Source organism: Phasianus colchicus, chromosome 40 (assembly GCF_987193195.1).
Source record: "Phasianus colchicus chromosome 40, bPhaCol1.hap1.1, whole genome shotgun sequence".
Classification (NCBI taxonomy): Eukaryota; Metazoa; Chordata; class Aves; order Galliformes; family Phasianidae; genus Phasianus; species Phasianus colchicus.
In genome coordinates this window covers 2,241,537-2,253,836 of record NC_143475.1, presented here as the reverse complement: position 1 = coordinate 2,253,836, position 12,300 = coordinate 2,241,537, and the positions used below count along the sequence as shown (strand labels likewise).

General features: G+C 59.8%; 1 protein-coding gene across 4 annotated transcripts in view; it reads left to right on the top strand.

Annotated features, from left to right (window-relative positions):
• The window catches only part of LOC116241591 (eukaryotic translation initiation factor 3 subunit C-like), a 50,324-nt gene that overhangs the window by 1,922 nt on the left and 36,102 nt on the right, over positions 1-12,300 (top strand). For 3 of the 4 annotated variants that reach the window (XM_090130385.1, XM_090130384.1, XM_090130387.1), the window contains exons 3-8: positions 308-373; positions 1,964-2,153; positions 5,195-5,320; positions 6,702-6,756; positions 7,983-8,074; positions 11,073-11,194. In XM_090130385.1, coding sequence (XP_089986511.1) covers positions 308-373; positions 1,964-2,153; positions 5,195-5,320; positions 6,702-6,756; positions 7,983-8,074; positions 11,073-11,194 — 651 coding nt within the window. Of the gene's footprint in view, positions 1-307; positions 374-1,963; positions 2,154-3,567; positions 3,645-5,194; positions 5,321-6,701; positions 6,757-7,982; positions 8,075-11,072; positions 11,195-12,300 lie in introns of those variants that run through there. The other variant, XM_090130386.1, reaches the window with a different exon arrangement.

Sequence of the window (12,300 nt, the reverse complement as noted above, 5' to 3'; positions counted from 1 at the left end):
TATGGGGTGGTTAGGGGGTATCTATGGGGCGGTTATGGGGCGGTTAGGGAGTGGTTATGGGGTCTCTATGGGGCAGTTATGGGGTGGTTATGGGGTATTTGTGGGGTGGTTATGGGGTGGTTATGGGGTATCTATGGGGTGGTTGTGGGGTATCTATGGGGTATTTGTGGGGTGGTTATGGGGAGGTTAGGGGATATCTATGGGGTGGTTATGGGGTGGTTATGGGGTGGTTATGGGGCGGTTAGGGGTTACTTATGGGGCAGTTATGGGGTACTTATGGGGTGTTTGTGGGGCCGCCCCTTTGCAGGCCTTTGCTGCTCAGTGAGGATGAGGAGGACACCAAGCGCGTGGTGCGCAGCGCCAAGGACAAGAGGTGGGGATTTGTGGGGTTTTTTGTAGGGTTTTGTGTGGGGGGGGGGGGGTTGTGGGGGCCACGGTGGGAAGATATGGGGTGGGAGGTGGGGATTTGTGGGGTTTTTTTGGGGGGGGGGTTGTGGGGCCACGGTGGGAAGATATGGGGTGGGAGGTGGGGATTTGTGGGGTTTTTTGTAGGGTTTTTTTTGGGGGGGTGGTTGTGGGGCCACGGTGGGAAGATATGGGGTGGGAGGTGGGGATTTGTGGGGTTTTTTGTAGGGTTTTTTGTGTGGGGTGGGTGTGGGGCCACGGTGGGAAGATATGGGGTGGGAGGTGGGGTGGTTGTGGGGTTTTTTGTGGGGTGGTTGTGGGGTTTTTTGTGGGGTGGTGTGGGGCAATGTCATGGGGTTTCTGTGGGGCTGTATGGGGTCTGTGTGGGATCCTATGGGGTTGTGTGGGATCCTATGGGGTTGTGTGGGATCCTATGGGTCTGTATGGGATCCTATGGGGTTTTCTGGGATGCTGTGGGTCCGCCCCACACATCTGTGGGTCCTGCAGGTTCGAGGAGCTCTGTAATTTGGTTCTATTTTTGTGGGATTATGGTTCATTTTCTATGGGGTTGTGGCTCATTTCTATGGGGTTTATCCCAACTATATGGGTCTGTATGGGTTCCTATGGGTCTGTGTGGGATCCTATGGGGTTGTGTGGGATGCTATGGGTCCGCCCCACACATCCGTGGGTCCTGCAGTTCGAGGAGCTCTCCAACCTGATCCCATTTCTATTTCTATGGGGTCATGGTTTGTTTCTATGGGGTTTATCCCAACTTTTGGGGTCTGTATGGGATCCTATGGGGTTCTATGGGACCCTATGTAGTTCTATGGGATCCTGTGGGTCTGTGTGGGATCCTATGGGTCTGTATGGGATCCTATGGGTCTGTATGGGATCCTATGGGGTTTTCTGGGATGCTATGGGTCCGTCCCACACATCCGTGGGTCCCGCAGGTTCGAGGAGCTCTCCAACCTGATCCCATTTCTATTTCTATGGGGTCATGGTTCGTTTCTGTGGGTTTTATCCCAACTTTTGGGGTCTGTATGGGTTCCTATGGGGTTGTATGGGATCCTATGGGTCTGTATGGGATCCTATGGGGTTCTATGGGATCTTATGGGGTTGTGTAGGATGCTTTGGGTCTCTATGGGTTCCTATGGGGTTGTGTGGGATCCTGTGGGGTTCTATGGGATCCTGTGGGGTTCTATGGGATCCTATGGGGTTGTGTGGGATCCTATGGGGTTCTATGGGATTCTATGGGGTTGTGTGGGATCCTATGGGGTTCTATGTGATCCTATGGGTCTGTATGGGATCCTATGCGGTTCTATGGGATCCTATGGGGTTCTATGGGTTCCTATGGGGTTGTGTGGGATGCTATGGGTCCGCCCCACACATCCGTGGGCCCCGCAGGTTCGAGGAGCTCTCCAACCTGATCCCATTTCTGTTTCTTTGGGGTTATGGTTTGTTTCTATGGGGTTTATCCCAACTTTATGGGTCTGTATGGGTTCCTATGGGGTTGTGTGGGATGCTATGGGTCCGCCCCACACATCCGTGGGCCCCGCAGGTTCGAGGAGCTCTCCAACCTGATCCGAACCATCCGCAACGCCATGAAGATCCGCGACGTCACCCGGTGCCTGGAGGAGTTCGAGCTGCTGGGCAGAGCCTACGCCAAGGCCAGGGGGGTGCTGGACAAGGAGGGGGTGCCGCGCTTCTACGTCAGGCTGCTGGCCGACCTGGAGGACTACCTGAACGAGGTGGGGGGTGGGAGGTGTGGGGCAGGGTGGGGGGGGTGTGGGGCAGGAGATCGGGGGGCTGTGGGGCAGGATGTGGGGCAGGGGGTGCCGCGCTTCTACGTCAGGCTGCTGGCCGACCTGGAGGACTACCTGAACGAGGTGGGGGGCGGGGGGTGTGGGGCAGGGTGGGGGGGGTGTGGGGCAGGAGATCGGGGGGATGTGGGGCAGGATGTGGGGCAGGGGGTGCCGCGCTTCTACGTCAGGCTGCTGGCCGACCTGGAGGACTACCTGAACGAGGTGTGGGGCGGGGCGTGTGGGGCAGGGTGGGGGCAGGGGGTGGGGTGGGTGTAAGGGAGGCTGTGGGATGGTCTGAAGGACTGTTGGAATGGGATGTGGGGCAGGAGGTGTGGGAGCTGTGGGGCAGGATGTGGGGCAGGAGATGTGCAAGCTATGGGGCAGGATGTGGGGCAGGGGGTGGGGGGGATGTGGGGCAGGGGGTGCCGCGCTTCTACGTCAGGCTGCTGGCCGACCTGGAGGACTACCTGAACGAGGTGTGGGGCGGGGGGTGTGGGGCAGGGTGGGGGGGATGTGGGGCAGGGGATGGGGGGATGTGGGGCAGGATGTGGGGCAGGGGGTGCCGCGCTTCTACGTCAGGCTGCTGGCCGACCTGGAGGACTACCTGAACGAGGTGTGGGGCGGGAGGTGTGGGGCAGGGTGGGGGGGATGTGGGGCAGGGGATGGGGGGGATGTGGGGCAGGATGGGGGCAGGGGGTGGGGTGGGTGTAAGGGAGGCTGTGGGATGACCTGAAGGACTGTTGGAATGGGATGTGGGGCAGGAGGTGTGGGAGCTATGGGGCAGGATGTGGGGCAGGAGATGTGGGAGCTATGGGGCAGGATGTGGGGCAGGGGGTGCCGCGCTTCTACGTCAGGCTGCTGGCCGACCTGGAGGACTACCTGAACGAGGTGTGGGGCGGGGGGTGTGGGGCAGGGTGGGGGGGATGTGGGGCAGGGGATGGGGGAATGTGGGGCAGGATGTGGGGCAGGGGGTGCCGCGCTTCTACGTCAGGCTGCTGGCCGACCTGGAGGACTACCTGAACGAGGTGTGGGGCGGGAGGTGTGGGGCAGGGTGGGGGGGATGTGGGGCAGGGGATGGGGGGGATGTGGGGCAGGATGGGGGCAGGGGGTGGGGTGGGTGTAAGGGAGGCTGTGGGATGACCTGAAGGACTGTTGGAATGGGATGTGGGGCAGGAGGTGTGGGAGCTATGGGGCAGGATGTGGGGCAGGAGATGTGGGAGCTATGGGGCAGGATGTGGGGCAGGGGGTGCCGCGCTTCTACGTCAGGCTGCTGGCCGACCTGGAGGACTACCTGAACGAGGTGTGGGGCGGGGGGTGTGGGGCAGGGTGGGGGGGATGTGGGGCAGGGGATGGGGGAATGTGGGGCAGGATGTGGGGCAGGGGGTGCCGCGCTTCTACGTCAGGCTGCTGGCCGACCTGGAGGACTACCTGAACGAGGTGTGGGGCGGGGGGTGTGGGGCAGGGTGGGGGGGGTGTGGGGCAGGGGGTGGGGGGGCTGTGGGGCAGAATGTGGGAGCTGTGGGGCAGGGGTGGGTGCGTTTCTATAGAACTCTATGGCACCTTTGCTGTACCTCCATGGGGAAACTCTATGATGCTTTTGCGGGCAACTCTATGGTATTTCCATGGAGGAAGCTCTATGGTACTTCCGGGGGAGAGCTCTATGGTATTTCCGGGGGTAAGTCTATGGTACCTCCATGGAGGAAGCTCTATGGTATTTCAGGGGGCAAGTCTATGCTATCTCCATATGGGAACTCTATGATTCCTTATGGGGCCCTGTGGGGTTTTATGGGGCCCTGTGGGGTTTTATGGGGCCCTGTGGGGTTTTCTGGATTTGTATGGCTTTATGGGGTCCCTATGATTCCCTGTGGGGTTTTATGGGTCCCTATGGGTCCCTATGGGGTTTTATGGGTTCGTATGGCTTTATGGGGTTTTTATGGGTCCCTGTGGGGTTTTATGAGTTTCTATGGGTCTCCGTGGGATTTTATGCGTCCCTATGGGGTTTAATGGGGTCTTATGGGCTCTCTGTGGGTCCCTGTGGGGTTTTATGTAGTTCCTGTGGGTCTCTATGAGGTTTTGTGGGATTTTTGGGTCTCCATGAGGTTTTTATGGGTTTTTGAGGTTTTCTGGGTCCTTACGGGGTTTTTAGGGGGGTTTTATGGGTCTTTATAGATCTCTATGGGGTCGTTGTTGGTCCCTGTGGGGTCCCTATTGGTTTCTATGGGTTTTTATGAAGTTTTGTGGATTTTTGGGGGGTTCTTGGGGGTTTTGGGGGGTTTTTATGAAGTTTTGGGGGTTTTTGGGGGTTTTTATGAAGTTTTGTGGGTTCTTGGGGGTTCTTGTGGGTTTTTATGAAGTTTTGTGGGTTCTTGTGGGTTTCTATGGGTTTTTATGAAATTTTGTGGGTTCTTGTGGGTTTTTATGGGTTTTTATGAAGTTTTGTGGGTTCTTGGGGATTTTTATGGGGTTTTTATGAAGTTTTGTGGGTTCTTGGGGGTTTTTATGGGTTTTTATGAAGTTTTGTGGGTTCTTGTGGGTTCTTGTGGGTTTTTATGAAGTTTTGTGGGTTTTTATGGGCTTTTATGAAGTTTTGTGGGTTCTTGGGGGTTCTTGGGGGTTTTTATGGGTTTTTATGAAGTTTTGTGGGTTCTTGGGGGTTCTTGTGGGTTTTTATGAAGTTTTGTGGGTTCTTGGGGGTTTCTATGGGTTTTTATGAAGTTTTGTAGGTTCTTGGGGGGTTTTATGGGTTTTTATGAAGTTTTGTGGGTTCTTGGGGGTTCTTGGGGGGTTTATGGGTTTTTATGAAGTTTTGTGGGTTCTATGGGGTTCTTGGGGGTTTTTATGGGTTTCTATGGGTTTTTATGAAGTTTTGTGGGTTCTTGTGGGTTTCTATGGGGTTTGCTGGGTCTCTGCAAGTTTTTATGGGGGGGGCATTTTGTGGGGGGGTTTTGTGGGGTTTTTGTGGGGTCGCTGACCCCTTTCCCCCCCAGCTGTGGGAGGACAAGGAGGGCAAGAAGCGGATGAACAAAAACAACGCCAAGGCGCTGAGCACCTTGAGGCAGAAGATCAGGAAGCACAACAGGGACTACGAGGGGCTCATCAGCGCCTACAGACAGGTGGGGGGCGAGATGGGGGGTGGGGGGGGGGATATGGGGGGCTATGGGGAGGCTGTGGGGTGTGGGGAGGGGAAATGGGGGGTTATGGGGGGCTACGAGGGGCTCATCAGCGCCTACAGACAGGTGGGGGGGAGATGGGGGGCTGGGGGGGGGGATATGGGGGGTGGGGAGGGGAAATGGGGGGGAAATGGGGGGTTATGGGGGGGAAATGGGGGGCTATGGGGAGTGGGGAGGGGGTATGGGGGAGAAATGGGGGGTTATGGGGGGGCTACAAGGGGCTGATCAGCGCCTACAGACAGGTGGGGGGGGAGATGGGGGGCTATGGGGAGTGGGGAGGGGGTATGGGGGGCTGGGGGGGGGAATGGGGGAGAAATGGGGGTTATGGGGGGGAAATGGGGGGCTATGGGGAGTGGGGAGGGGGTATGGGGGAGAAATGGGGGGTTATGGGGGGTTACGAGGGGCTCATCAGCGCCTACAGACAGGTGGGGGGGGGAAATGGGGGGCTATGGGGGGGCTGTGGGGTGTGGGGAGGGGAAATGGGGGGCTGGGGGGGATATGGGGGGTTATGGGGGGCTACGAGGGGCTGATCAGTGCCTACAGACAGGTGGGGGGGGGAAATGGGGGCTGGGGGGGGAAATGGGGGGCTGTGGGGGGAAATAGGGGGTGGGGAGGGGATATGGGGGGGGAAATGGGGAAATATGGGGGGCTATGGGGAGTGGGGAGGGGAAATGGGGGGTTATGGGGGGGGCTACGAGGGGCTGATCACCTACAGACAGGTGGGGGGGGGAGATGGGGGGCTATGGGGGGGAAATGGGGAAATATGGGGGGCTGTGGGGGGGGAAATTGGGGGCTATGGGGGGGGATATGGGGGGTGGGGAGGGGAAATGGGGTGGGGGGGGATATGGGGGGGAAATGGGGGGCTGTGGGGGGGTGGGGATTGGAATGGGGCGGAAATGGGGGGCTTTGGGGGGGCTGTGGGGGGGGAAATGGGGGGCTGGGGGGGATATGGGGCGGAAATGGGTGGGGAGGGGAAATGGGGGGCTATGGGGGGGGGAAATGGGGAAATATGGGGGGCTGTGGGGGGGGAGATGGGGGGCTATGGGGTGTGGGGAGGGGATGTGGGGAGAAATGGGGGGCTGTGGGGGGTGGGGAAGGGAAATGGGGGGGAAATGGGGGGCTGTGGGGCAGCTATGGGGCGCTGTGGGGTCGGTGTGGGGCAGGGAGTGGGGTAGGGTGGTTGTGGGGCAGCTGTGGGGTCTCTATGGGGCAGCTGTGGGGCAGCTGTGAGGCACTGTAGCACTATGGGGTCGGAATGGAGCAGTTATGGGGCAGCTGTGGGGCAGATGTGGGGCCGCCCCATAGCGTGGCTGCTGCCCCACAGAACCCCGAGCAATCGGCCGACGAGGATGAGGAGAAGAAGAGCCGGGACTCCGAGGGTGAGTGTGGGGCGGCCCCATGGATCTGTGGGGCGGCCCCATGGATCTGTGGGGTCTGTGGGGCGGCCCCATGGATCTGTGGGGCGGCCCCATGGATCTGTGGGGTCTGTGGGGCGGCCCCATGGATCTGTGGGGTGGCTCCATAGATCTGTGGGGCGGCCCTATGGATCTGTGGGGTCTGTGGGGCGGCCCTATGGATCTGTGGGGTGGCCCCATAGATCTGTGGGGTCTGTGGGGCGGCCCCATGGATCGGTGCTCTGGGTCTCTGTGGGGTCCTTATGGGGTCTCTATGGGGTCTCTCCCTATGGGGTGTTTATGGGGTGTTTATGGGGTCTGTCCCTATGGGGTCCCTGTGGGGTGTTTATGGGGTCCCTATAGGGTCTCTATGGGGTCTCTCCCCACGGGGTCCCTATGGGGTCTCTATGGGGTCTCTCCCTAAGCGTCTTTATGGGGTCTCTTCCTATGGGGTCCCTATGGGGTGTTTATGGGGTGTTTATGGGGTCTCTCCCTACAGGGTCCCTGCAGGGTCCCTATGGGGTCTGTCCCTAAGGGGTCTTTATGGGGTCTCTCCCTACGGGTCCCTATGGGGTCTTTATGGGGTCTCTCCCCACGGGGTCTTTATGGGATCTTTCTGGGGTCTTTATGGGGTCTCTCCCTATGGGGTCTTTATGGGGTCTCTCCCTGTGGGGTGTTTATGGGGTCCCTATGGGGTCTCTCTCTATGGAGTCTCTATGGGGTCTCTCCCTATGGGGTGTTTATGGGGTCGGTCCCTATGGGGTCTTTTATGGGGTCTTTGTGGGGTCTCTCCCTATGGGGTCTTTATGGGGTCTCTCCCTATGGGGTCTTTATGGGGTCTCTCCCTGTGGGGTCTCTCCCTATGGGGTCTCTCCCTATGGGGTGTTTATGGGGTCCCTATGGGGTCTCTCCCTATGGGTCCCTATGGGGTCTCTCCCTATGGGGTGTTTATGGGGTCCCTATGGGGTCTCTCCCTATGGGTCCCTATGGGGTCTGTCCCTATGGGTCCCTATGGGTCCCTATGGGTCCCTATGGGGTCTCTCCCTATGGGGTCCCTATGGGTCCCTATGGGGTCTCTCCCTATGGGTCCCTATGGGGTCTCTCCCTATGGGGTCCGTATGGGTCCCTATGGGGTCTGTCCCTATGGGGTGTTTATGGGGTCCCTATGGGGTGTTTATGGGGTCCCTATGGGGTCTGTCCGGGTCCCGCAGGCTCGTCCAGCTCCGAGGACGAGGATGATGATGGGCTCAGCGCCGCCGCCTTCCTCAAGAAGAAGGACGGGGGCAGGGCCAGGAGATCCGAGGTGGGGGGCAGCTGGGGGGCAGCTGGGGGGTAATTGGGGGACGGGGGGGTTGGGGGGCAGTTGGGTGGGGTGTGGGGGCACTTGGGGGGCAGTTGAGGGGTAATTGGGGAGGGGGGCAGTTGGGTGGGGTGTGGGGGGCAGTTGGGGAGTAATTGGGGGGCAGGGGGTGTTGGGGGGCAGTTGGGTGGGGTGTGGGGGCACTTGGGGGGCAGCTGGGGGGTGTGTGGGGCAGATGGGGGGCAGTTGGGGGGTAATTGGGGGGCAGGGGGTGTTGGGGGGCAGTTGGGTGGGGTGTGGGGGCACTTGGGGGGCAGCTGGGGGGTGTGTGGGGCAGATGGGAGGCAGTTGGGTGGGGTGTGGGGGGGCAGTTGGGGGGTAATTGGGGGGCAGTTGGGGGGTGTGTGGGGGGGCAGTTGGGGGGCAGTTGGGTGTGTGGGGCACTTGGGGGGCAGCTGGGGGGCATTTGGGGGTGTGGGGGGGTACTTGGGGGGCAGCTGGGGGGCAGTTGGGGGGTGTGTGGGGCAGATGGGGGGCACTTGGGGGGCAGTTGGGGGTGTGGGGGGGCAGTTGTGGGGCAGATGGGGGGCAGATGTGGGGGTGTGGGGGGGCAGTTGGGGGGCAGTTGGGGGTGTGGGGGGGGCAATTGGGGGGCAGTTGTGGGGCAGCTGGGGGGCAGTTGTGGGGCAGATGGGGGGCAGCTGGGGGGCAGTTGTGGGGCAATTTGAGGGGCAGGAGGGGGTCGGGGTCTCTGTGGGTCTGCAGGGCTCCCTATGGGGTCGCTGTGGGGTTTTATGGGTCCTTATGGCGTCTGTCTGGGATGCTGTGGGATTTTATGGGTTTTTATGGGGTTCTTTAGGGCTCCCGTGGGTCTCTATGGGGTTTTATGGGGTTTTGGTGCCAGGACTCAGAGGCGTTGGACTGGGAGGAGTGGGGGGAGCTTTGGGGTCCCTATGGGGTCTCTATGGGTCCCTATGGGATCCTATGGGTCCCTATGGGTCCATGTGGGATCCTATGGGGTTTTTATGGGGTTTTTGGTGCCAGGACTCGGAGGTGTCGGACTCAGAGGAGTGGGGGGAGCTTTGGGGTCCCTATGGGGTCTGTATGGGATTCTGTGGGTCTCTACAGGATCCTATGTGTCCCTATGGGTCCCTATGGGTCCATGTGGGATCCTATGGGGTTTTTATGGGGTTTTGGTGCCAGGACTCGGAGGCGTCGGACTGGGAGGAGCGGGGGGAGCTTTGGGGTCCCTATGGGGTCCCTATGGGTCCCTATGGGGTCTCTATGGGTCCCTATGGGTCCATGTGGGATCCTATGGGGTTTTTATGGGGTTTTAGTGCCAGGACTCGGAGGCGTCGGACTCAGAGGAGTGGGGGGAGCTTTGGGGTCTCTATGGGGTCTCTATGGGATTCTATGGGGTCCCTATGGGATCCTATGGGTCCCTATGGGTCCATGTGGGATCTTATGGGGTTTTTATGGGGTTTTTGGTGCCAGGACTCAGAGGCGTCGGACCGGGAGGAGTGGGGGGAGCTTTGGGGTCCCTATGGGGTCCCTTTGGGATTCTGTGGGTCTCTATGGGGTCCTATGGGTCCCTATGGGTCCATGTGGGATCCTATGGGGTTTTTATGGGGTTTTTGGTGCCAGGACTCGGAGGCGTCGGACTGGGAGGAGTGGGGGGAGCTTTGGGGTCCCTATGGGGTCCCTTTGGGATTTTGTGGGTCCCTATGGGGCCCTATGGGTCCCTAAGGGTCCCTATGGGTCCATGTGGGATCTTATGGGGTTTTTATGGGGTTTTGTACCAGGACTCGGAGGTGTCGGACTCGGAGGAGTGGGGGGAGCTTTGGGGTCCCTATGGGGTCCCTATGGGATCCTATGGGTCCCTATGGGTCCATGTGGGATCCTATGGGGTTTTTATGGGGTTTTTGGATCCCAGGACTTGGAGGAGTGTGGGGAGCTTTGGGGTCCCTATGGGGTCTCTATGGGATTCTATGGGTCTCTATGGGATCCTATGTGTCCCTATGGGTCCCTATGGGTCCATGTGGGATCCTATGGGGTTTTTATGGGGTTTTTGGTGCCAGGACTCGGAGGCGTCGGACTGGGAGGAGCGGGGGGAGCTTTGGGGTCCCTATGGGGTCTCTATGGGTCCCTATGGGATCCTATGGGTCCCTATGGATCCATGTGGGATCCTATGGGGTTTTTATGGGGTTTTTGGTGCCAGGACTCGGAGGCGTTGGACTCGGAGGAGTGGGGGGAGCTTTGGGGTCTCTATGGGGTCTCTATGGGATTCTATAGGTCTCTATGGGTCCATGTGGGATCTTATGGGGTTTTTATGGGGTTTTTATGGGGTTTTTATGGGGTTTTTATGGGGTTTTTATGGGGTTTTTATGGGGTTTTTATGGGGCTTTGGTGCCAGGACTCGGAGGCGTCGGACTGGGAGGAGCGGGGGGAGCTTTGGGGTCCCTATGGGGTCCCTTTGGGATTTTGTGGGTCCCTTTGGGATTGTATGGGTCCCTATGGGTCTCTATGGGTCCATGTGGGATCCTATGGGGTTTTTATGGGGTTTTTGGTGCCAGGACTTGGAGGTGTCGGACTCGGAGGAGTGGGGGGAGCTTTGGGGTCCCTATGGGGTCCCTTTGGGATTCTATGGGTCTCTATGGGTCCATGTGGGATCTTATGGGGTTTTTATGGGGTTTTTATGGGGTTTTTGGTGCCAGGACTCGGAGGCGTCGGACTCGGAGGAGTGGGGGGAGCTTTGGGGTCCCTATGGGGTCCCTTTGGGATTCTGTGGGTCTCTATGGGGTCCTATGGGTCCCTATGGGTCCATGTGGGATCCTATGGGGTTTTTATGGGGTTTTTGGTGCCAGGACTCGGAGGCATCGGACTGGGAGGAGCGGGGGGAGCTTTGGGGTCTCTATGGGGTCCTATGTGTCCCTATGGGTCTCTATGGATCCATGTGGGGGTTTTTATGGGGTTTTTCTGGGGTTTGTCTGCGTTTGTCCAGGACTCGGAGGACTCGGAGGCGTCGGACTCGGAGGAGTGGGGCAGCTCGGGGTCGGGGACGGATTCGGAGTCGGACGAGGAGGAGGGGAAGTTCACCTCGCTGGCCTCCAAGTTCCTCAAGAAGTGCGCCCCATAGCTGCCCCATGGCTGCCCCATAGCTGCCCCATAGCTGCCCCATAGCCACCCCATAGCCACCCCACAACTGCCCCACAACTGCCCCACAACTGCCCCATAGCTGCCCCATAGCTGCCCCATAAGTGCCCCACAGCCGCCCCACAGCCGCCCCATAGCCGCCCCACAACTGCCCCATAACTGCCCCACAGAAACCACACAGCTGCCCCATAGATACCGCATGGATAACCCACAGCTGCCCCATAACTGCCCCACAGGAACCCCACAGCTCCCCATAGCTGCCCCACAGCCGCCCCACAGCCGCCCCACAGCCGCCCCACAGCCGCCCCACAGCCGCCCCACAACTGCCCCACAACGGCCCCACAGCCGCCCCACAGCCGCCCCATAGCCGCCCCATAACTGCCCTACAGCTGCCCCATAGGAACCTCATAACTGTCCCACAGCCGCCCCACAACTGCCCCACAGCTGCCCCACAGCTGCCCCACAGCCGCCCCACAACTGCCCCACAACTGCCCCATAACGGCCCCACAACTGCCCCATAGCTGCCCCACAGAAACCCCACAGCTGCCCCATAGATACCGCATGGATAACCCACAGCTGCCCCATAACTGCCCCATAGCGACCCCACAGCTGCCCCATAAGTACCCCATAGCCGCCCCACAGCTGCCCCACAGCTGCCCCATAACTGCCCTATGGCGACTCACAGCTGCCCCATAGCGACCCCAGAGCTGCCCCATGTGCCCCATAGCTGCCCCACAGAAACCCCATAGCTGCCCCACAGCTGCCCCATAACTGCCCTATGGCAACTCACAGCCGCCCCACAGAAACCCCACAGCTGCCCCACAGCTGCCCCATAGGAACCTCATGACTGCTTCATAACTGCCCCACAGCTGCCCCACAGCTGCCCCATAACTGCCCCACAGCTGCCCCACAGCTGCCCCATAACTGCCCCACAGGAACCCCATAACTTCTTCATAACTGCCCCACAGAAACCCCACAGCTGCCCCATAGATGCCCCATAACTGCCCCATAGGAACCTGCCAGCTGCCCCATGGGAACCCCACAGCTGCCCCATAGATGCCCCATAACTGCCCCAT